At 42.0% G+C, this 23,138-nt stretch overlaps 1 protein-coding gene across 2 annotated transcripts in view; it reads left to right on the forward strand.

Moving 5' to 3' along the window:
• LOC144958400 (sulfotransferase 6B1-like) overlaps positions 1-23,138 on the forward strand; it is a 38,942-nt gene that overhangs the window by 9,857 nt on the left and 5,947 nt on the right. Inside the window, exon 1 of one of the 2 annotated variants that reach the window (XM_078890400.1) lies at positions 13,819-13,883. The exons of the other annotated variant lie outside the window; for it this stretch is intronic. Within the exon in view, the coding sequence (XP_078746526.1) occupies positions 13,834-13,883 (50 nt within the window). The 5' untranslated portion in view covers positions 13,819-13,833. Of the gene's footprint in view, positions 1-13,818; positions 13,884-23,138 lie in introns of those variants that run through there. 2 annotated transcript variants of the gene reach the window in all.

A 23,138-nucleotide genomic window follows, 5' to 3' on the forward strand; every position in this document is an offset into this window, starting at 1 on the left:
TGCTGGCTAGAACTTTTCATATGTCATGTGATCAGAATGTATAAAAGATAAAACATGATCATATTAAAATTATAAATTTTATAATGTTTTTATCTTCTGGATACACTTTTATGCTCGTCGGAGAAATATTTCATAAGGGCGTCCGCCATTGTTCCAATAGGTTAGAGCCAGTTACTAAGTTACCATGCGTCATTACGAGGGAAGTGACGTCATGACTATTGGAGCGTATTACATCAAGGTAGATGCAATTTCTAGTTAGGGGGTTAACTTTTGCTATAGAGACGAACAGAACAGAAGTCATGATATTTTGACATACCACCCACGATTTGATAGAAGAACAACTTTTAACTAGTGATGGGAATTCGACAACATGGTCATCTACATATTTAGTAGTAGTAGTAGTAGTAGTAGTAGTAGTAGTAGTAGTAGTAGTAGTAGTAGTAGTAGTTGTTGTTGTTGTTGTTGTTGTAGTAGTAGTAATAGTAGTAGTAGTAGTAGTAGTAGTAGTAGTAGTAGTAGTAGTAGTAGTAGTAGTAGTAGTAGTGGGACTAGTAATTTTAGTAGTAGTAGTAGTAGTAGTAGTAGTAGTAGTAGTAGTAGTAGTAGTAGTAGTAGCAGTAGTAGTAGGAGTAGTAGTAGTAGTAGTAGTAGTAGTAGTGGGAATAGTATTAGTAGTAGTAGTATTAGTAGAAGTAGTAGTAGTAGTAGTAGTAGTAGTAGTAGTAGTAGTAGTAGTAGTAGTAGTAGTAGTAGTAGTAGTAGTAGTAGTAATAGTAGTAATGCTAGTAATAATAATAATAATAATAATAGTAGTAGTAGTAGTAGTAGTAGTAGTAGTAGTAGTAGTAGCAGTAGCAGTAGTAGTAGTAGTAGTAGTAGCAGTAGTAGTAGGAGTAGTAGTAACAGTAGTGATGGCGATGGCGAGAGCAGTAACAGCTGCTATTTTGTCCTAAATGGTTAATTTTGTAGGTTCTGGTTTTTCGAGACAAATTAGGAAAATAAAAAGGGCTGGGTTACAATTTGAGAGAGAAATAATATTAACCATGGAGGAAAGAAGGATGTGAAATCAAGGTGGGATGTGGCATACCTACTTTGTAAATGAGATAAATATTAATGCAATTTTACGTCTTTAGCTTCGTGCACATTAATATCTCACGACTTTAGATAACACTGCACTCTTTCTCGAAGTACGTTGAAACGATACTTTAAAATTTAAAATATCACCAGAAAAAAACAAGTCCTATTGATAGTATGCAGATGACGTCACTCAGGCCTTAGTTATTGTTTTTGCCATCCGCGTTTGTGAGTTGTTCTCACTAAACTGTATTAACCAGGCTATAAAAGTTCATGGTTACACAGAGTTTGTGTGTTGGTCCATTATACTTCCGGATGGCAATGTTGTGAACTCCTTGGCCAAGCGCATTCTATCTATTATACGATTAACTAGACAGTGCCGACGAGACTGGCAAGAATGAAACAAAACAATAATATTATTGTATCATTATTTGCAAGAAGCATAGAGTGTACTTGGTGTAAGTATGAGGATTATGAGGGAGAAGCAATTGTGACCCATCGTCTCAAAACGGAATTATGTCGGAACGAACCATATGCTTAAAAGCCGAATTAAATGTTAAAGTGGTCATAAATATAAAGTGTTGACATTAGCACCCTAAAATATGGTATCCACTCTCCTCAATAAAACATACAAACTCAACACAAGTCTGATATTTCTGGCTATAAATTTAATTTTCAACCTCTTAACCATCCCTACTTAATATCGTTTTGAGGCGAAGGGTCACAATTTAAATTGATCGCCTCGTTGTGCAATTCCGCGACACACCTGCCGGCTCTCTCTCTCTCTCTCTCTCTCTCTCTCTCTCTCTCTCTCTCTCTCTCTCTCTCTCTCTCTCTCTCTCTCTCTCTCGCTCTGTACGTGTGTGTTTAATTAACACACTTATAGTTCCAAATATGTTCAATGAAAAAATAGCATGCATGAATAAGTTGCCGCCAAGTTGCGCTGCATAGATTAATGACCACAAGTACAATCAAAACATGAAATTTGTGACACACCCTCACACGTGCTCGGACAAACATAGTTGGTTGTTTATAAACAGTAACGTGAATGAAATCGACCCCTCTCTGATCATTGTTATTGTTTTTATACCGCCAAATTGGTGACGAGTTATCACATGATTTTCTTGATCAGATTATAAACGTTTAGGTTTACACATAATTTTCTGTGTTGGTTCTATTGATCAAGCGGTAGAACATTGAGTATTACTTATGCACAAACCATCGATAGTAAAACGTGTAGTTTGCTGTGTCTACCAATCACTATCATTGTTTACTGATTGTCCGAGAGGCGTGGTTATCTACCTGTCTATTAAACATAATGAAGGAGAAAAATACAAAATACATGTACACAAAAAGACTCTCTCTCTCTCTCTCTCTCTCTCTCTCTCTCTCTCTCTCTCTCTCTCTCTCTCTCTCTCTCTTTCTGTCTCGTGTAAGTATTGTAGAATCTTATCTAAAACACATTTTATAAACTGAAAAATGGCTCAGTGACATCACAAATACAATAAGAGAATAAAAGGACAATGCTGCGCCAGTACCGATGATTGACAGACCAGAATTGATAACCTCGGTATACAACCATTGTCTCCTGAGACAGACGGACGCCAACAACAGGCATATCGGTAAGAAAACCAATCAGCGACATATCAAATATACACATGACGAAATGTGACAGCCTTCCTTTTTCTATGGGTGGGCTGTTTTTTTTCTGAAAGTGTCTGATTCATTAATTTAATGTGATGGTGAAGTCTGACATTAGTGAACAAATTAGTTACATAAAAAAATAAGTCATACTTTCCATTTTTGCAACCGAGGCCCATGTGGGGTGGAATGCTTACCACAAGCCGTCTAATGATCCTGTTTCTCAGACCAGTAATTTGCAGTGCCGGAGCAATGGCGTATCTGAATTCCTTATCCATAATTTCTATGATACAGAGAAGTTCTGAACTTGGTGCACAGAGACCGCCATGCTTTTCTGAATTAAAAATTAACCCCAATTACCGGAGCATACTCAATGTCTCAATTGTTTCTATGTTACATGTTTGTGTTGAAAATATTGACTATTAAGCTTAATTGCTGGCCAACTAACTTCGCGGAGGTTGTGTGTGTTGGACCCGCGATCTCCAGTAGTCTGAGAGAGAGAGAGAGAGAGAGAGAGAGAGAGAGAGAGAGAGAGAGAGAGAGATCTAGTAATGAGTGACCTGAGTTAGATACGATTTTTGGGGGGATCGTGGATAGCCCATACGGTAGAGTCACGCTTTCACCGGACAGGCGGAGTTGTCGTACTAATAAGGTCGCGGGTTCAAACCCCCATAATCGCCGCGAAAATCTTTTATTCTAATTTGTCTTTTGACACTTTTCTACTCACTTCATCTCTTGTTGCTACCAACATAAGTGCCTGCTCCACTCACTTTTTTTGCAACCCTGAAAGTTCTTTGCATGCAGGAATACTTGACTCCCTTTACCAGGGTCCTTGTCATCTTTCAAATCTTGACAGCCTATACACACATGGGGCATTAATTTGACTGCAACATACCAAGATATGTAAGTTGTTACATTCTGTTCAATTGGTGTAAGGGATGGCATCGTTGATGGCAACATCAGCTGTCGAATTTCCTGTGGCACATCTTGCGGAAGGCGTGTCTTGACTGCCATTGTTGACCCTTAGGAAGAGATGGTGTCAAGAGAGAAAAGGAAAGTGTCCAGGTCTTCCTTGCAGTTTTTTGGTCAGTTGTTATGAGGACCGAGTCAACCATACACTGCCTTAAAGTAGCTTTGAATTGGCCACAGTCAGGGTTGAATCGATGGCCTCCTTTACCTCGTATCACAGAAAACATGTTCTCAAGGCAGTCCTGATTGAGGCAGTCTGTGAGTAGATAGAGTGGAAGCCAAAGTTCATGTGCAATTCTGTCCACAGCTCGGTGAGACAATGGACGTTAAGTTCCATCCATCAAGAAATGGAACAGTTTGTTGTTGTATCCAATTGTATTCAACAACTACAAAAGTTCAGCCAATAAATCATGATGTGTTGAAGTAGCAGTAATTAAACAGATTCAGTCAAGAAATCATGATGTGTTAGAGAGTAGCAGTAATTACACAGATTCAGTCAAGAAATCATGATGTGTTGAAGTAGCAGTAATTACACAGATTCGGTCAAGAGATCATGATGTGTTGAAGTAGCAGTAATTACACAGATTCAGTCAAGAAATCATGATGCGTTGAAGTAGCAGTAATTACACAGATTCAGTCAAGAAATCATGATGTGTTGAAGGAGCAGTAATTACACAGATTCGGTCAAGAAATCATGATGTGTTGAAGTAGCAGTAATTACCCAGATTCGGTCAAGAAATCATGATGTGTTGAAGTAGCAGTAATTACACAGATTCGGTCAAGAAATCATGATGTGTTGAAGTAGCAGTAATTGCGTGGCCCATCACGTTCTTGTTTCTGAGGCTGCGGTTATTAAAGCAGTTGAAGAGCTGATCAAACTTCTCAACAAAGTTTGAAGTGTTACTGGCTTCTGCAGGGAATGCTTTCGGGTTAGCCATCGTTGATTCGAGAGAAAACAGCAAACAGGTGCTGTCTTTATAGACCTATCAGCGGCGTACGATACGGTCTGATGCGATGGGTTAATGCTCAAACTTGCAAAAATCAAAAGGTGCAAAAAGACCTTGAAGTTGTTCTCTTCTATCTTAGGGGAAAGGCCATTCCACGTCGCGCTGGGAGACGTCACGAGCAAAGTAAGGAAATTGAAGAATGGGGTCCCTCAGGGGTCGGTACTTGCGCCAATGTTGTTTAAACGTTTACATTAGCGATATGCCGAACACTTCCTCCCTGAGGCTGGGATACGCAGACGACTGGGCACGCGTTATTCAGAGTAAAGTGTGGACCCGTCTCGAGAGCGTACTCAGCGAGGACGTCACCAGACTCAAATCCTACTTTGACAAGTGGTACCTGAAGATGAACACTTCAAAAACCGTGGCCACTGCATTTCACTTATGCAGTGGTTGGCACACCCGTAAACTGAATGTCCTGGTCGGGGAACAGCCACTCCCATATGAGCCGCGTCCAAAATATTTAGGGGTGACATTGGATCGCAGCCTTACCTATCGGGTTCATCTCGAAGGGGTTGCCCGGAAGATAGAGAAACGCAACAGTCTTCTGAGGAAGCTGGCGGGATCGACTTGGGGCGCTAGCCAAGCGCTCCTGAGAACGTCCGCCCTGGCACTATGCTATTCCACCGCGGAGTATTGCGCTCCAGTGTGGGGTAGAAGCGGAAACGTTGAGAAGGTGGATGTAAAACTTCGCAAGTCGATGCACATAGTGTCGGGAACGCTACCAACAACCCCTAGAGAATGGGGCCCGATAATGGCAGCGATCCAGCCCCCCGATGTCCGGAGGGAGACCATTACGGGAAACTGGCTGAGTAAGATCAAAGAGAGAGGGAATGGGGATACCCCTCTCATGCGCATAATGGACGGTCCCCCGTTTCGAGCCAAAATAAGTCCCGGCAACCCTTGTACGCAGAATCCCTGACTACGGACAGAGCTGCACATACGAGATGGACGTCGGTTTGGACGAATTCAATCCCTCGTGGGGGCGGGGACCTACACTCCTCTAAGCTTGGTGAGAAGTTGCCAGGCTTTGATACCAGTAAGAGGAGACGCTGGGTAGCTGCGAATCGACTTCGGTCGAGGAGCTGCCTAAGGGCAAGTGCGTTACATCGGTGGGGTCTAACTTCCTGTCCAATATGTCCACGCTGTGGGCAAGAACCCGGGACGGCAGAGCATCTAGTCGAAAGGTGTGTTGTGACGATGCTACCAGGCGGTTTGGCGACGGTGCACGAATGCGGACCGGACTTTGCTGATTGGGTCGATCGTCATAACATAATAGTGTGAGCCATAAGAAGCTGCTGCTGCCATCGTTGATATGCCTGCAGCAACACTGTGGCCCAACACCTGTGTAGCAAAGTTCGCCCTTAAATGGCTGAATGGTGGCATGCTAATGTGCTTTCTGGTAAGCTTTTGGTGCTAATCTAATAGTTGAAGTGCAATCCACTTCGTAGAACTTCACAACATGATCTCATGACACATGATGCCCTTTTACCAAAAATCCTTGGGATTTAAAATTATTACGAATGCTTTTGAGCAGGTGTGGTGCATCAAACATTAAAAAAATATTCAGGTTGTCGAGCATGAAAAAGGTCGCTGTGCTGTAATATGCAAACGCATACACGTTGTCCTATTATTGCTTCGTTGATCACATATTACACGTTTTGGCACAAGACCAATGGCAGCTATTTGAAAGGATATAATATGAAATCGACTGTTTCCATTTTGTACTGATACCCCTAATCATGAACATAAGGGCGTGGGTTGCATGCTTTTGTGGTCGCCCCATGTGGCCGAAATCCTCAAAGCCTTGCACTTCGTCGTTTGAGGGGTCGTATTGGAGGAAGGCTTTTAAAGCCATCTCATCCAACACGACGCCGCAGACTTTCTCAACCCCTTTCATTGTTTGGACTTTAAGTTCTAAAAGGTGAAAAATGTTCGCACATGGTCCAGTCTTAATGTTCACATTCTTGATGGCTTTGCCTAGAGTCTTTGGTGATGGCAGTTTGAACAGCCGCTGAAGGAATCTGTAGGCCTTGCGGGAAGAGTGATATAAGGATAAAGTCAAGCTTTTATCTCTGTTCGTACATCGCCGCCCTTTTGCGCACACATTGGAAGCCCGTACCTGTGAGAACAAAAATAATATATTTAAGGGAGCAATTACATACTAATTCATCAGCTAAGGGAGGGAGGGGAGGGGTGTTCTACCAAATGTTGACACATGTTGAAATGGGAAAAGGCGGGCAGACTCAAAATGATGTCATCAAAATACAGTATAGGCAAAGTAGGCATATCAAGTGAAAGAGATTGAAAATATCATTCAAGAAAATGTGTCAGATTAAAAGAAGAAAAGGAAATTAGAGAACTGATGAGGATGTATCTATTAATCCATCCATCCATCCATACCTCCACCCATCCAACCATCTATCCACCAGTCCACCCATTTATCCATCCACCAATCCATCCATCCGTCTATCTATCTATTTATCTATGTGTCTATGAATCTATCTATCTATCTATCTATCTATCTATCTATCTATCTATCTATCCATCTATCTATCTATCTATCTCTCTGTCAATCGCCTTCCTTTCCCTTCGGCAGTTGAAACAGATATCTGTTTGAAGACGAATTCGAGGGCCTCCGATTACATGTATTTCGACAGTGTTGTGTCTATATTTTCCACATTTATTTTTGCTCGGATCTTCCTCCTTCTGTTGCTTCATGCACATCTTTTGCCGCAGACGCCATGTCCTTGAGCGTTCCGCCCACAGTTGACGCTGCAGCGATGTCACTTTCTTATTGACAGGAGGAGAAGGCACTGGTTTTTCTTCAGGAAGGACTGTAAGCTTGTAGAAGCTCCACTATTGTACGTAGCTACAGGCCTTTGATTGGAGGGAGGTCTAGGACTTGCTTGGGGAGGTGGATTCGGGACTGTAGACGTTCTTTGCACAGCACTCTTCAAGAGACCTTTTCTGTGCACTGCACATGCACTGAAGCAGGATGCATCAAACAGTTCTTCACATAAAACATTTCCTCTGTACAGTGCATCAGCTGACGTGTCATCCAAGTCAGCACGCTTGCAGTTGATGACCTAACGCCTGGACCTGTAAAAGATAACAAACGCAGTTCAATATTAGATCTAGATCTATTATTAGTAATTGATTGAGAGCTATGTCAGATTAAGAGTTATTTTTATATGTCACGGTAAAGGTTGTTCACAATTATCTTATTAAATTTTATTTTATTAAGAACTAAATTCATCTCACTCCAGTTATATTTCGGTAGGCTTAGATAAACTTTACCCTCTAATATTAGATCGTCTTTCCTTTTACAGCCTTCCCTCGAATTAATTTCTAATTAGTGAATACTTTTCGTTCTACATTCTGTCACGTAGCCACTTATAATAAAATCTGATAGGTCTAACATTCTACACTCACTTCTCTCCACAATCTATGCCAGACGGCCAGTCGCTCCATTCCTCATATATATTTGAAGATTTTTATCTTTTGGTACTTTGTGGATATTCTATCTCCACCATCAAGACGCCGGAGCTTTTACCTTTGACTGTATAATCCTCAAGGATCAAACCTGAGCCCGCTGCCGAAGAAACATCTAAATAACCCCTTTCCAAACGCCTGAAAGTGGAACTTTATGAGCCTGAGCCCGTTATCGGAGGAATATATTATCCAAGCCTGCCAACTGCCTGGAAACGTAACCTTACGAACCTGACATTATATCATCATAAGTTAAGTAATATATTCACATTTCTATTTGTAACTACCACAATCACTATTTATCTCTTTTAATTAAATTTCATCTTTCTTTTTATTTCATCTTAAACAAATCGTTAATTGTTTTTCATTTATAGTAACTAGTAAATTCTGGGGCCTCATTCTACATATCTTTATGCATAGTCGAGTAGCTCTTTACTCACTTGAGACCATGACATTATACACAAAAGCACATACTAATTGGCTGAGAGAGACTAGATGTATGCTTCTCTTTAGATCAACTTCTAAAAACACTAAGCTCACTTCATTGAGATTACTACTGTACTAGAGACTAGACATAGGCATCATAAGGCTAGTCAATATACATCCTATCTAGTCATCCCTGTCGAGCATAAATCCACTGGCACAACATATATGGCTATAATTCAGTGCCGTGTAGCTACACCGTCGCCCCATACCCTTTAATGTGCTTTAAATCAGCCACATCTGCTATTACGGAAAAGGAAAAGAAGAAGATGAAGAAGAAGAAGAAGAAGAAGAAGAAGAAGAAGAAGAAGAAGAAGAAGAAGAAGAAGAAGAAGAAGAAGAAGAAGATAACGTCCACCCCCCCCCCCCCCCCCCCCCCCCCCCCCCCGGTGATCCAGCTTTATGGGTTACAGTCACGGTTCAGTAGACTAGATCTGGATCAGAAATCTAAAGTTCGTTTTTCTCTAGTAACACATCTAGACGTGTTGATCTAGAAGTATAGCTCTTTGTTAAGGTTATTAGATTAAAGTTTAATTGTCTCACCTTTCAGGACCCTTTGGGTAACGGAAGAAATCTAAATCTGGTCTCTTGTGTGGAAAATTCGAACAATTGATACCGGAACACCACTGGCATTTATTTTGTGTTGTCGACGCCATCTTAGGTCACTGTTATACGCGGTTATTTCCACGTCCAGCTGTTGACCCAGATACGGGCTATTTTGGCGAGCGAGAGATTCTCTAAGCGTTAGCTATATATCCTCTCTGATGTCATGTACAAATAGCATGTGTAAACGTCGTGTATATTGCGACAAGGAGTGTCATCCACACCATTCAGTTAAACCGCCCCCCCCCCCCCCCAAAGATACACCCAATGAGCAACTGGGTCATGAAGAATAATATTCTAGATGGACTCAGAATACATAGTCCAAATGTAATAAATATCGCTGGAACATCTCTCAAGACACAACACAGGAAACAAAAGTTGTCCGAGACAGATTCACTGTTTACTTTGACACCACTGGCCGAGTTTTTTGGCAAGATAAATAGGCACTGGGACCTCCCTCGTGGATCTCCGACCAGACGCGGTGAGGGAGCTTGAGGCATATCGGGGGCAACGGAGTAAATCCCGGTTGAACGTCACGAGACCTTCCGGTTATCGAGCCACTTGAGCGGCACACCCCATATGTGACTATTGGAAATCCAACCCGGTGCCCAAACGGCCTCCGCCGTCCCGGGCTCCACAGTACTATGTTCATGAAATGCACACGAGACAGGATATTCAATGACGATGCGGTCGGCCTCCCAGCCATATACTACCGCGTTCGTGTCGCCATGGTCGTCGCCACGGTCGAGAAATAAGCGAACGTCCCACCATATCTTTAGCTGAAAAATGTGATACCAGGGTTAGCGACCTGACGCATATATTATCCCTCAATATTGAGACCCAGAGTATGGCAAAAAAATGAGCTTTTGTCTAATCTACTGGCCGCCCATTGCGTTGATATCCTCTTACTACAGGATACCCATTATTCAGGCGCGCAATCTTCTCGACTCCAGATCACAGGCAATACGGTGGTCCAACGAGAGGACGCTTCGGGGCTCAAGGAATGGGTTAGCGGTTATGCTAAAGAGCCATCGTAGGTAAGGGTCATTGAGAGCGCAACGGACAGCAACGGGGTGAATAGAATTTCCGTAGAGGTAGGTGGACTGTGTTTGCATGCATGACATCTACAAACCACCTAGAGCGACTTGGACTACACCGGTGCCGGTGGTTAGCCATCCTTCCATCTGTCCGGGAGACTTTAATAGCCATCACCACGAATGGGGCTACGAGACGGCAACCAGGCAGGTAGACAACACCACTCATGGATGGACTGTAAAAATAAAATAAAAATTTAAAAAATAAATTCCCTTTATTCATCCCCAAGGGGAAATTTGTCTTTAGGGTCTATTCCAAGGGAAGACTGGAATAACCCAGGCGTCAGCCGCAGAGCAGCGCCGCAAAGTGATCTAGGGCGAGGTGACTTGCTCAAGGCCACACAACGCAGCGGCGGGTGATTGAACTCGGTACCTTTCGGGTAGGAAGCAAAGACCGTACCACTGAGCCACGCTGCCCCTACACCTAGTGTACGATCCTACGGCCAAGGGTACCTTCAGGGGTACGCTCCATAAGAAGGATTATACTCCTGACCTCACTCTCTTCACGAAGGGAGAGAACGGTGAACCGCTTCTTCTTCTTCTTCTTCTTCTTCTTCTTCTTCTTCTTCTTCTTCTTCCTCTTCCTCTTCAATCTGAAACTTCCTCGTGGAAGACTCAGCAGCGCATTCACAATTGTTTTGCTGGGAGTTATCCAAATTGTTGAGGGCGGAAACGGGTGAAGATGGTAGTCCACTCTAGATAGTGGCAACATACATTTGCCAGGTTTCCTCTTGTTCGGTTGGAGGCCTTATAATGGCACCTGACCTGGTTTTTTTCAACTTTGTATAGACATTTAGTTTATTCTTCTCTTTCTCTCTCTCTCTCTCTCTCTCTCTCTCTCTCTCTCTCTCTCTCTCTCTCTCTCTCTCTCTCTCTCTCTCTCTTCCTTCAATGGTTCCAAATGGAGTGTAATATATGGCTTTGATATGTTTGGAGATTTTATTGAACGAATTTTATAGCTTTTTTTGTTAGATTGATTCTATTTCCCTGTGATTGGGATCCCATACCATACTGCTATGCTCGAGTGTTGGTCTAACATAAACTTTATATCATTTCTCTTTTATGTTTATTATGCACACGAAGAGGTTCCTTCTCAATAATCCCAGGGTGGAGTTTGCCTTCCTGCATATGTTTGCAATGTGGTCTTTCCAGGTCAGACGATTGTTTACCGTTACGCTGATATATTTTGCTTTGGTGACTTCTTGTAGTGTGGTGTTATGTATTGTATATTGTGATGGTATTATCTTCCTTTTGTTGCTAATTTTATGGAATCAAGGTCCCGATGAAGAATTTCTGTCTTCCTTCTGCTTCATCGCTCTATACAAAAGACTGTCATCCGCAAATAGTCTCATTTGAGTTCCTAGAGTCAATCTCTCAGGCAAATCATTGAAGAAGGTAATGAACAAGAGGGGACCCAGTGCAGTACCAAGGGACACACCTGTAGTTCTGGAGCTGACTCTGACATTGCTCTTTGAGTTGTTTGCGGTTAGTGAGAATATCCATTATCCAGTCGTTTGTGTTATTCATGATTCCATATCTCCGACATTTAATAGCCAGGGTATGGTGATGGACTTTATCAAATGCTTTACTAAAGTCTAATAAGATCGCATCTGTTTGGAGTTGTTGATTCATGTTTTCTGTTAGGTTGTTGCAAAATGTTATTCATTGTGTTTCTCAAAAACTTTCCTATATAAAACACACCAAAAACAAGTATAGAACAGAGCAAAGAAAGAGTTCATAAATTGTCAGAATTAATCAATATGTATAGCAAAGAACACTGTGCATGAGGTTGCATCCAGTCGTCGGTGTCCACCCAACCAGGTTCAGAGACAGATTACTACCAGGCCTCGACAGCTATACCTCAGGAAAGGGATTATTGTTAGCATCCAATAAGACAACATATGGTTTACTTGAACACACTCACATGGAAAAAAACGACAATGAGGTATAAGCTTTATATTGCGCGGTTAAAATAATTCAAAGAGACCAGGATAAACTGGAAAAGGCTGCTGCTGTATTCTCTCAATTCTCCAAAGAAAAATCTGTTCCTCAGTCGTTTGTCTAATAACGATGATTTTTGTTGGATCCTCATCGTCTAAAATAAATGTTAATAAACGTCACCAAGAAGGTCTTTCATTATCTAAATTGATAGTTGCCAACATCATCATAATCATCATCATCATCATCATCATCATCATCATCATCATCATCATCATCATCACTACCTCTACCACTGTCACCACACCACCACCACCACCACCACCACGACCTCATCATCATCATCTTGATAATCGCTATCGTCATCGCCATCACCACCATCATCACTACCATTATCATCACAATCATCTCATCATCATTATTATCACCAACATCACCACCACCATCATCTTCATCACGATGACGACCAACACAACACCAATAAAACTAACACCATCACCATCTCCTCCCCTCACACCCCCCCCCCCCAAGTCCTCACAATAAAGCTTTACTACCGGCCCATACGGTTCCTATATCACATAAAGTCACATTTCTAACAACGATAATTATTTAAGCCAAAAAAATCAACTGCTTACACGGGCTAAATATAAAATATTTTTAAAGCGTCGAATTGTCAACAAATATTTCATGGATTACGTCTCAAGTTACTTTGTATCAAATTTGGTGCTGTCATCACTAATTTGCAAAATTTTACCCTATTTCGCCTAGCTAAATATACCACAACTCATTTTGCAACCTTAGTATCAGTACTGCATATATGTCAACACTAAATAAAAGAACAACCAAAATAAAAACAAAAACAAAATCAAAAATATCCCATCCCCCCCCCCCCAACCCCCCCCCCCCCCCCCCTCGAAGATACCCTCTATCACCAATTCTAATAAGTTTTCCTGTCGTGGAAACAACACTTATGCTTATATATTTCTTGTGTTCTATCTGTATCTTTAAGCAAGGTTGGTAGACAGGGAATTATATGATGGGCGAATAATACTTGTTTGCAGTGCTGATAACATGGCTTTCAATCTTGTATGTAAATGTCATGCATTGTTATCTTATAATGGTTATCTTCTATATCGACGGATGTATGTCTGTGTGTGTGGTGTGTATGTGTGTTGTGTGTGTGTGTGTGTGTGTTGCATGTCACGGTGACATCACACGTTCATGACTACATTTAAGATAATATTATCTTTCAATCAATAGATTTCTATAGCCCGTTCCACAACCTGTGGGCAAGCGTTGACGTGGATATCTTCACAATCTTCTGATGGATATTAATGATAATTAACTCGAACACTCGAATTGTTGGTAACATTAAGCCGATTTATTTGCATCGGTTACAGTATCATACTTTAGAATGGGATGAGTGAAAACTTTGATGTTTTACAATACGATGGTATAAACAATGAATTCTGTTGTGAAAGCGATCGCGAAACTCGCCCACAGGCTTGACCAGGAATTTACATTTCACAAGATTCATGTGCACTAAAATTATAGCCATCTTGGATTCAAAATCACACAGCAAAATGTACGCTTTGTACACACTTGACATAAGCATTGTTACAATTTAATATTTGAAAGTCAGAGTCGTAGCGTCCCGTTGTGAAGTCTACATTAATAAAAACTGATTAAGAATATGGATTGAACATGCACATTTGTCATATAGGAAAATTGACAAGTATTTCTCCAGAGAGGCGAAGCGCGGAATTCGTTTTCCTGGTTTGCGTCAAAAAGCAATATGGCTTACAACCAGGAACTCAGAGGGTAGAGGTCAAATCCATGTTTATGTCATCTTAATTATGCATCTCTTGTATTTGAAAACTGCAGTTCCTTTGAAAGGTTATACAAAACATACATGAAATCTAGTATTAAAAACGTTTACATTCAGTGATGATTCAAATACATTCAAAGCGCCCTCCCCCTTTTTTCAGCGAATATAATTCAAGAATGGCGAACACGTTGCGGTTCTGTGATCTAGTAGTATGACACTCGCTTTCGGATAGGAAGGTCATGTGTTCGAGCCTCGCTCTGCGCATAGTTGAGTCCTTAGAAAAGGCTTTTTGCTCACATTCCCTCACCCTCATCATAATCACCATTGCCTTTTTCACCCTGGGTCGGGGTACAGGCCACAGACAAACATTTTCCATCCTTCTCTATCCTGAGCTAACGTTTTTTATCTGGTTCCATGTCTTATCACTTCTTTGTATATGAGCTTCTTTAATTCTTCCCCGTGTTCCTCGTGGCCTTCCCCTTGGTCTTCTGCCCTGAGGGTTCAATATCCTTATGGTCTCTTCAAGCCTTGTCAAAATAAGTGATGGCAGAAATAATCTGTAATGTTAATTATTTCGTTTTTTGTTTGCTTTTTATTTTTGGCTTAATTTCCTTTTTTCTCTCTTTTTTCCCCTTTTTTTCGAAGCTATTAAATTGTCTTGTGATTGTGTGACTAGATCTCTCTTCTTAACGACGATATGTCCCGTCGAAAAGGAAGGATAAATTCATTTCTCACAACGACGGCTTGTTGTTCCCTCCTCTCGGAACTCGACAACACTGAGAAACATTATAAAAGCTTTTACCAGGGATTGTATTTAGATCTAGTAAATACAATTTAATCATAGGTTTTGCTAGTGTCAACTGGCTGACAAACACACACACACACACCAACACGCACGCACACACCCACACACACATACACACACACACCAATATACACACACACACTAACAGACACACATACATTCATGTATGACTGCTTCTTGATTGGATACGAACAATTTTATTTCTTCATAATCTAGTTTTGGTTTTATCCACGAAATCAATAAGGGGTGATGGATTCAATGCATTGACCATGGTACACAATGTGTTCAAAATAACCTACTTACAAAGTTTTTAACAAGAAATGAAGTGAGTAGGAAAGTGTCAGAAGACAACAACGCGGCGGCGATGGAGGCTCGAACCCGCGACCTTACTGGTACGACTTCCGTAGAGATCGCTTGAGCTATCTACGACCCTACAAAAAGTCGCTTCAAGTTCTAGTCTATCTAGAGCCACTCCTCCCGACTTCTTGAGGTAGAGAATCTTCACTCACACTACTTCCTAGGATTCTCTTGGACCAATGTCGTTACGTGTAGCTCTCTGATTTATCCGTTTTAATACGGCCTTGGAATCCCTTCATTGGGGGCAGCGTGGCTCAGCGGGTACGGTCTTTACTTCGTACCCGAAAGGTACCGAGTTCGATCACACGCCGCTGAGTTGTGTGTCCTTGAGCAAGTCAACTCGCCCTAACTCAATTTGCGGCGCGGCCCTGCGGCTGACGCCTAGGTTATTCCAGTCTTTCGTTGGAATAGACCCTAGAGACAAATTTCCCTTATGGGATGAATAAAGGGAATTGTATTGTGAATCTTTCCCTGTGGGTTCTACAAGTTACTTTTATGACATGAGACACTAATGAAAGACAACATCAACAAATAAGAATTGAACTTTTATATACGGCAATATCCACTAAACGCGCTCAAAGCGCTTTACATGGAGTCCCTGGCTAACAGCAACACTTAACATGTAGGACGTGACATGACGCCTGTTGGGCGATATTACAATTTTTTTTTTGGACACAGACAACGCTGTTAACGGTCAGGTACTAATTTTAAACCTGAGTTCGGTGAGAGAATGTGAGTAAAGAGTCTTTTCCAAGGACACAACTATGCGCTGAGCGAGGCTCGAACACAGGACCTTTCGATCCCAAAGCGAGTGTCATACCACATTGACCAAGACCACATAGCCGCACAATGAAAGAACTATTTCTCTCCAATTCTTTGTAGAACGAATTGACTCGTAGTGGAGAGTACATACCCACGCTCCTTCGCCTTTAACCGTGGCCTTCGTAAAGTTATGGCCTGATACTGACCAAAAAATGACGTTAAAATGCCAGTCTTTTGCCACAAAAGAAAACAAATCGTGAGTTGTATTCAATAGTTCAACCAATGAAATAACTTGTTTCCATGAGCTCTACTAACGACAACTCACTAGGCGGTGCAAAAACCAAATAATGACGTCAAACTGCCAGTCCTTTTGGATTTCAGTATCAGGCTATAACATAACGATGGCTACGCTTTAACCCACTTTGAGTATTTGGACCGTCCCGTTAGTCATCACTTGGCAAACAATCGCAGCGATTAATGGGATAGCGTGGCTCATTATTACGGTCTTTGCTTCGTACCTGGAAGATACCGATTTTGATCACCCGCCGCGCTGTGTGGCCTTGAACAAGTCACCTCGCCCTAGCTCACTTTGCGCGCTGCACAGCGGCTGACGCCTGAGTTATTCCAGTCTTCCCTTGGAATAAACCATAAAGAAAAATTTCCCCATGGGGATGAAAAAAGGGAATTATATTTTATTTATTTATTTCTAAACTAAAACTGCACATACGTGTACGTAAGTACTACTACCATACACATGGTCACGAAATATCTATTAATTTTGTAAATCTTAATGGAGGCGACAATACCCGACAGATCAAACTCGCCAACACAGAAAACTTTATGTGACCTTCAACGTATATAGAGTCTGATCGAGAGACTCTTAATAGTATTAATCACCAAGATGCTGGTCTAAAATGGAAAATGGCACGAGTTATAATGCTCGAACTAGTTTGAGGTTACCGTCAACTGGGGTGACTTTGCCTCTCAGGGTGACTTTGCCTCTCAGGGTGACTTTGCCTCTCAGGGTGACTTTGCATCTACCGATTTGGAGCATTTTGAGTATTCTCAGGCTTGCTGTTGTTATTTCCTTCATTAGGAGACTTGATTTTTCATCAAAAGAAATAACAGTTACAAATCTAAATACAATCTATTTTGTCCAAATATACAGAGGCAAAGTCAGCCCTTAAGGCAAAGTGACTCCAGTTGACAGTATGTCACGAATCTCATTGGTCAAAAGTCAACTTGCTGAATAATCAAGAATACATTTCCCTGTTACAAAATACGACCCAGCTTGTTAATAAAAATCGAACCAAAGAGAAAAAAAAAAACAGTATATTTTTGACCAATCATAAGACGGAATTTGTGACACTCCTTCAAACTCGCGCGGACAATGAGACGCATGCATTAGTTTTGTGTGCTTTTATTGGCGGATAGATCATCAATTAGACGCATACCATTGATAAAGACAACTGTTTAGTTTGCCTCATTTAGAAAACAGGGCTATTATTGACTGAAAATGACTGCCCGGACAGTCTGAATCATAACAAGGGCGTGCTAATGTTCTCTTCCAATACGATTTAATTCCAAATTAATTTTTAAAATCTTCCCAATATTATTATTATTCTCAATTTTTAGAATTTATATTATTATTATTATTATTATTATTATTATTATTATTATTATTATTATTATTATTATTATTATTATTAATATTATTATTATTATTATTATTATTATTATTATTATTATTATTATTATTATTATTATTATTATTATTATTATTATCATTATTATTATTATTATTATTATTATATTATTATTATTATTATATTTGTTATTATTATTATTATTATTATTATTATTATTATTATTATTATTATTATTATTATTATTATTATTATTATTATTATTATTATTATTATTAACTGAGTTGAAATATCGAGTTCCACAAGGATCAGTTCTTGGACCTCTACATTTTACTCTTTATACACAGCCTCTCGGGAAAATCATAAATTCTTTTTCAGTTGACTTCCATATGTATGCAGATAACACACAGCTTTATGTACCTTTGTCTGAGGATGATGAAGTTAGTGTTTTGCGGAAGGTTGAAGTTTGTATCAATGAAATTAAAAATTGGATGAATATAAACAAATTGAAATTGAATAAAGAGAAACCCGAGGTGCTGTGTGTAAAGATCAAATCTTGCAGAAATAGTATTAAAATAGATAGAATAGATAGATAGAATTGACGTAGCATGTTGCAAAGTTTCTATTTCTAATTCCTATGTTAGCAATCTGGGTGCATTTTTTTATAACAATATGTCAATGAATAATCACATCACCAAAATTATTCAAAGCTGTCACAACCATCTTTAAAACACTGGTCGTATTAGGTCTTTGATTGGCACTGAAATCATTGAAACGCTTGTCACTTCTTTCATTCTTGGTACACTTGACTACTGCTCATTGCTTGTCCCAATTACAATATTTAAAAGAATTGCAGAATGTTCAGAACAGGGAGGTTTAGATTAGTGATGTTATTTAAAACGTGACGATCTTATCTCCCCTATTCTGGAAATTCTTCAATGGCTGCCGGTGAAGCAGCGAATTGAGTTCAAGGTTTTATATTTTTGTTATCCATGGCCTGACACCATCCTATCTAAATGATCTTGTATAATGCGATATAATTGCGTCTTCTTTCTACGGAACGGTCAATTTTTATTAAGACGTCATCAGTCCAAAATAAAGGTTGTTTATCAATTCAAAAGAAAAAATGCACACTTGCATTATAGTAATGTTATCATTGTGCAGTGTTCACAAACGCATCGTCTTTCAGTTTTGAAGAAATTTTCTCTTCTGGTTGTAATTCTCTCAGTTATAAGTATTTTCTCTTCTAGTTGTAATTCTCTCAGTTATAAGTATTTTCTCTTTCCCAATGACGCAAGGTTGGTAATTTTATTCTTTAAAAATATTTTGTCAAATTTGGTCGATTATGATTCAAGAGTCGCGACGTCACTTCCGTCTTTATGACGCATAGTAACTTAGTAATTGTTTCTGAACTATCGCAACAATAGCCGACGCCCTTAAGACATACTTCTCGACGAGCATAAAAGTGTATCAGAGGAGAAAATTATTATTATAAATCTGATCATGTTTTGACTTTTATACATTCTGATTACATGACATGTGGAAAATTTCTAGCCAGCATAAAAAAAATGAGCTTTATCTAGCGCAATATCCACTAAACGTGCTCAAAGCGCTTTACAATGGGTCCCCGGCCAACAGCAACACTTAACATGTAGGACGGGACATGACGCCTGTTAGGCGATATTATAATTTTTTCGGACAGAGACAACGCTGTTAACGGCCAGGTACTCATTTTACACCTGAGTACGGTGAGAGAATGTGAGTAAAGAGCCTCCTCCAAGGACTCAACTATGTGCCGAGCGAGGCTCGAACCCAGGAACATCCGATCCGAAAGCGAGTGTCACACCACAAGACCACATAGCCCCGCAAGAATAAGAAGTACTGATTTTCTTTGTTTAGAATCAAGCTGCTCGTTGCTGGGTAGAGGTGACATCAGACTATTGAATCCCATTATGGGTTTGTGACCAAACAACAAACCACGTTCACTGAGCGTGAACCTTTGGTGTGGCAGCAGCTTCTTATGGTTCACACTATTATGTTATGACGATCGACCCAATCAGCAAAGTCCGGTCCGCATTCGTGCACCGTCGCGAACCCGCCTGGTAGCATCGTCACAACACACCTTTCGACTAGATGCTCTGCCGTTTCGGGTTCTTGCCCACAGCGTGGACATAAAGGACAGGAAGTTAGACCCCACTGATGTAACGCACCGGCCGTTAGGCAGCTCCTCGACCGAAGCCGATTCGCAGCTACCCAGTGTCTCCTCTTACTGGTATCAAAGCCTGGCAACTTCTCACCAAGCTTAGAGGAGTGTAGGTCCCCGTCCCCACGAGGGATTGAATTCGTCCAAACCGACTTCCATCTCGTATGTGCAGCTCTGTCCGTAGTCAGGGATTCTGCGTACAAGGGTTGCCGGGACTTATTTCGGCTCGAAACGGGGGCACCGTTCATTATGCGCGTGAGAGGGGTATCCCCATTCCCTCTCTCTTTGATCTTACTCAGCCAGTTTCCCGTAATGGTCTCCCTCCGGACATCGGGGGGCTGGATCGCTGCCATCACCGGGCCCCATTCTCTAGGGGTTGTTGCTAGCGTTCCCGACACTATGTGCATCGACTTGCGAAGTTTTACATCCACCTTCTCAACGTTTCTGCTTCTACCCCACACTGGAGCGCAATACTCCGCGGTGGAATAGCATAGTGCCAGGGCGGATGTTCTCAGGAGCGCTTGGCTAGCGCCCCAAGTCGATCCCGCCAGCTTCCTCAGAAGACTATTCCGCTTCTCTATCTTCCGGGCAACCCCTTCGAGATGAATCCGATAGGTAAGGCTGCGATCCAACGTCACCCCTAAGTATTTTGGACGCGGCTCATATGGGAGTGGCTGGTCCCCGACTAGGACATTCAGTTTACGGGTGTGCCAACCACTGCATAAGTGAAATGCAGTGGCCACGGTTTTTGAAGTGTTCATCTTCAGGTACCACTTGTCAAAGTAGGATTTGAGTCTGGTGACGTCCTCGCTGAGTACGCTCTCGAGACGGGTCCACACTTTACTCTGAGTAACGAGTGCCCAGTCGTCTGCGTATCCCAGCCTCAGGGAGGAAGTGTTCGGCATATCGCCAATGTAAACGTTAAACAACATTGGCGCAAGTACCGACCCCTGAGGGACCCCATTCTTCAATTTTCTAACTTTGCTCGTGACGTCTCCCAGCGCGACGTGGAATTGCCTTTCCCCTAAGATCGAAGAGAACAACTTCAAGGTCTTTTTGCACCTTATGATTTTTGCAAGTTTGAGCATTAACCCATCGCACCAGACCGTATCGTACGCCGCTGATAGGTCTATAAACACAGCACCTGTTTGCTGTTTTCTCTCGAACCCGTGCTCAATATGCTCTGTAAGGGCAATGACCTGCTCCGTGGTGCACCTCCCTTCCCTGAAGCCTGCCTGCTCGGGTGGCAGGGCAGCGTCTAGGACCGGCCCCCATCGGTTTAATAGAACACGCTCCAACAATTTGTAAAGACAGCTCAGCAGCGATATGGGTCTGTAACTGTCTGCCTCCTTCGCCGGCTTCCCTGGCTTCAGGATGGCAACTATCTTCGCGTGCTTCCACACTTGTGGAAGCTTTCCTTTTGCAAGGACGTCAGACATTGCCTCTGCTAGCCAGGCCCGTGCCCTGGGGCCCAGATGCGTCACCATATCGGGATATACACCATCTATCCCTGCTGCTTTGCCGTTCTTTACTTCGCTAATGGCAGTACCCACTTCTCGGGGACTGAACGGGGCCGTCCAGTCCGACTCCTCCGCAGGTAGCGAGTCCAAAATCGTACGGTACGCCTTGCGGACACCGCGCTCAAAAGCCTGATTAGGGACCCGCTTACTACGGTTCTTAATATTCTTGGCAATTGTGTCTGCCTCGCATTCCGGTGCAGCCTTCGCGAAATTCCGATCTGGGTCCAATTTCTTTATCAAACGCCAAGCGTGGCGGCTGGAGTGTGTAAAGTCGAGACTTTCCACGGTCTCCTGCCACCGTTGCTTCCTTCCCTCTGCCCGAGACTGGAGTAGTCTATCGGCTGTGTCCTGGGACTGGGTCTGCTGGTACTCTCGGTACAGCTCTTCCGACTCTGCTGTCCAGCAAGGGGTGTAGAATTTCCGCTTGCCCGTGGAATAGAGCGTTGAGCGCTCTTAACCAGTAGCCTACTAAATCTGGTTATATTCTTGGACTTGGGAGGAATGGCAGGGCAGACCTGCTCGATATAGGAACTGAATTCCTCCCAGTCAGCCTTCCTGAAATTCCATCTGCAAAGTGGGAGAGACTGCACCCTCGGTATTGTCACCCCAGCTGTGACAAGAACCGGCCTGTGCTGGCTATGCGGGAAGTCCCCGAGGACTGTCCGCTTCACCTGCAGCGGTTCACCGTTCGCGCCTTTCGTTACGAGGGTGAGGTCTGGAGTATACTCCTTCTCATGGCGGGTACCCCGGAAGGTACCCTTGGCTGTAGGATCGTACACTAGGTGTAGATCATTACAGTCCATCCATGAGCGGAGTTGTCTTCCTGCCTCGTTGCAGTCTCGGTAGCCCCATTCGTGGTGGTGGCTATTAAAATCTCCCAGACAGATGGAAGGATGGCTGACCACCGGTACCGGTGGTGTAGTCCAAGTCGCTCTAGGTGGTTTGTAGATATTATGCAAACACAGTCCACCTACTTCCACGGAAATTCGGTTCACCCCATTGCTGTCCGTTACGCTCTCAATGACCCTTACCTTCGATGGCTCTTTAGCGTAAACGCTAACCCCTCCTTTGAGCCTCGAAGTGTCCTCGCGTTGGACCACCGTATAGCCTGGGATCTGGAATCGGGAAGATTGCGCGCCTGAGTAAAGGTGGGTCTCCTGTAGAAGGAGGATATCAACGCAATGAACGGCCAATAGCTTTGATAAAAGCTCATTTTTTGCCATACTCTGCTCTCGACGTTCAGGGACAATATACGCGTCAGTTCGCCATCCCCGCCGTCGCATTTTCGAATCGGCAGGCCGCGAATCGATTGATGCATGTGGGCAACTGCTGCGTAGCAACGCTTTTGTGAAAAAAATAAATGATTGAAATATTTTGATGCGCTTTTATAACATGTATCTTTATTACTGACATGTTTAGCGGCTAGCATAACATGCATCTCACTTGTGTCAATTAATTCATGCAATACATCAACAGAAAGAAAAAATGTCTACTTCTTTAAGATTTACCCGCATACTGTAATATGTTTTATGTAATATAATATGAAGTATGATGAAGATGGTGATGGTGTTATAGGGGAATGGTGAAAGTGAAGGATTGTAACGAAAATAATTGGAAGGTTGTTGTGATGATGATGATGACGATGATGATGATGATGATGATGATGATGATGATGATGATGATGATGATGATGATGATGATGATGATGATGATGACATT

The sequence above is a fragment of the Berghia stephanieae genome, chromosome 12 (assembly GCF_034508935.2).
Source record: "Berghia stephanieae isolate SIO BIC M18660-M18661 chromosome 12, UCSD_Bste_1.3, whole genome shotgun sequence".
In the NCBI taxonomy this organism is placed as follows: Eukaryota; Metazoa; Mollusca; class Gastropoda; order Nudibranchia; family Aeolidiidae; genus Berghia; species Berghia stephanieae.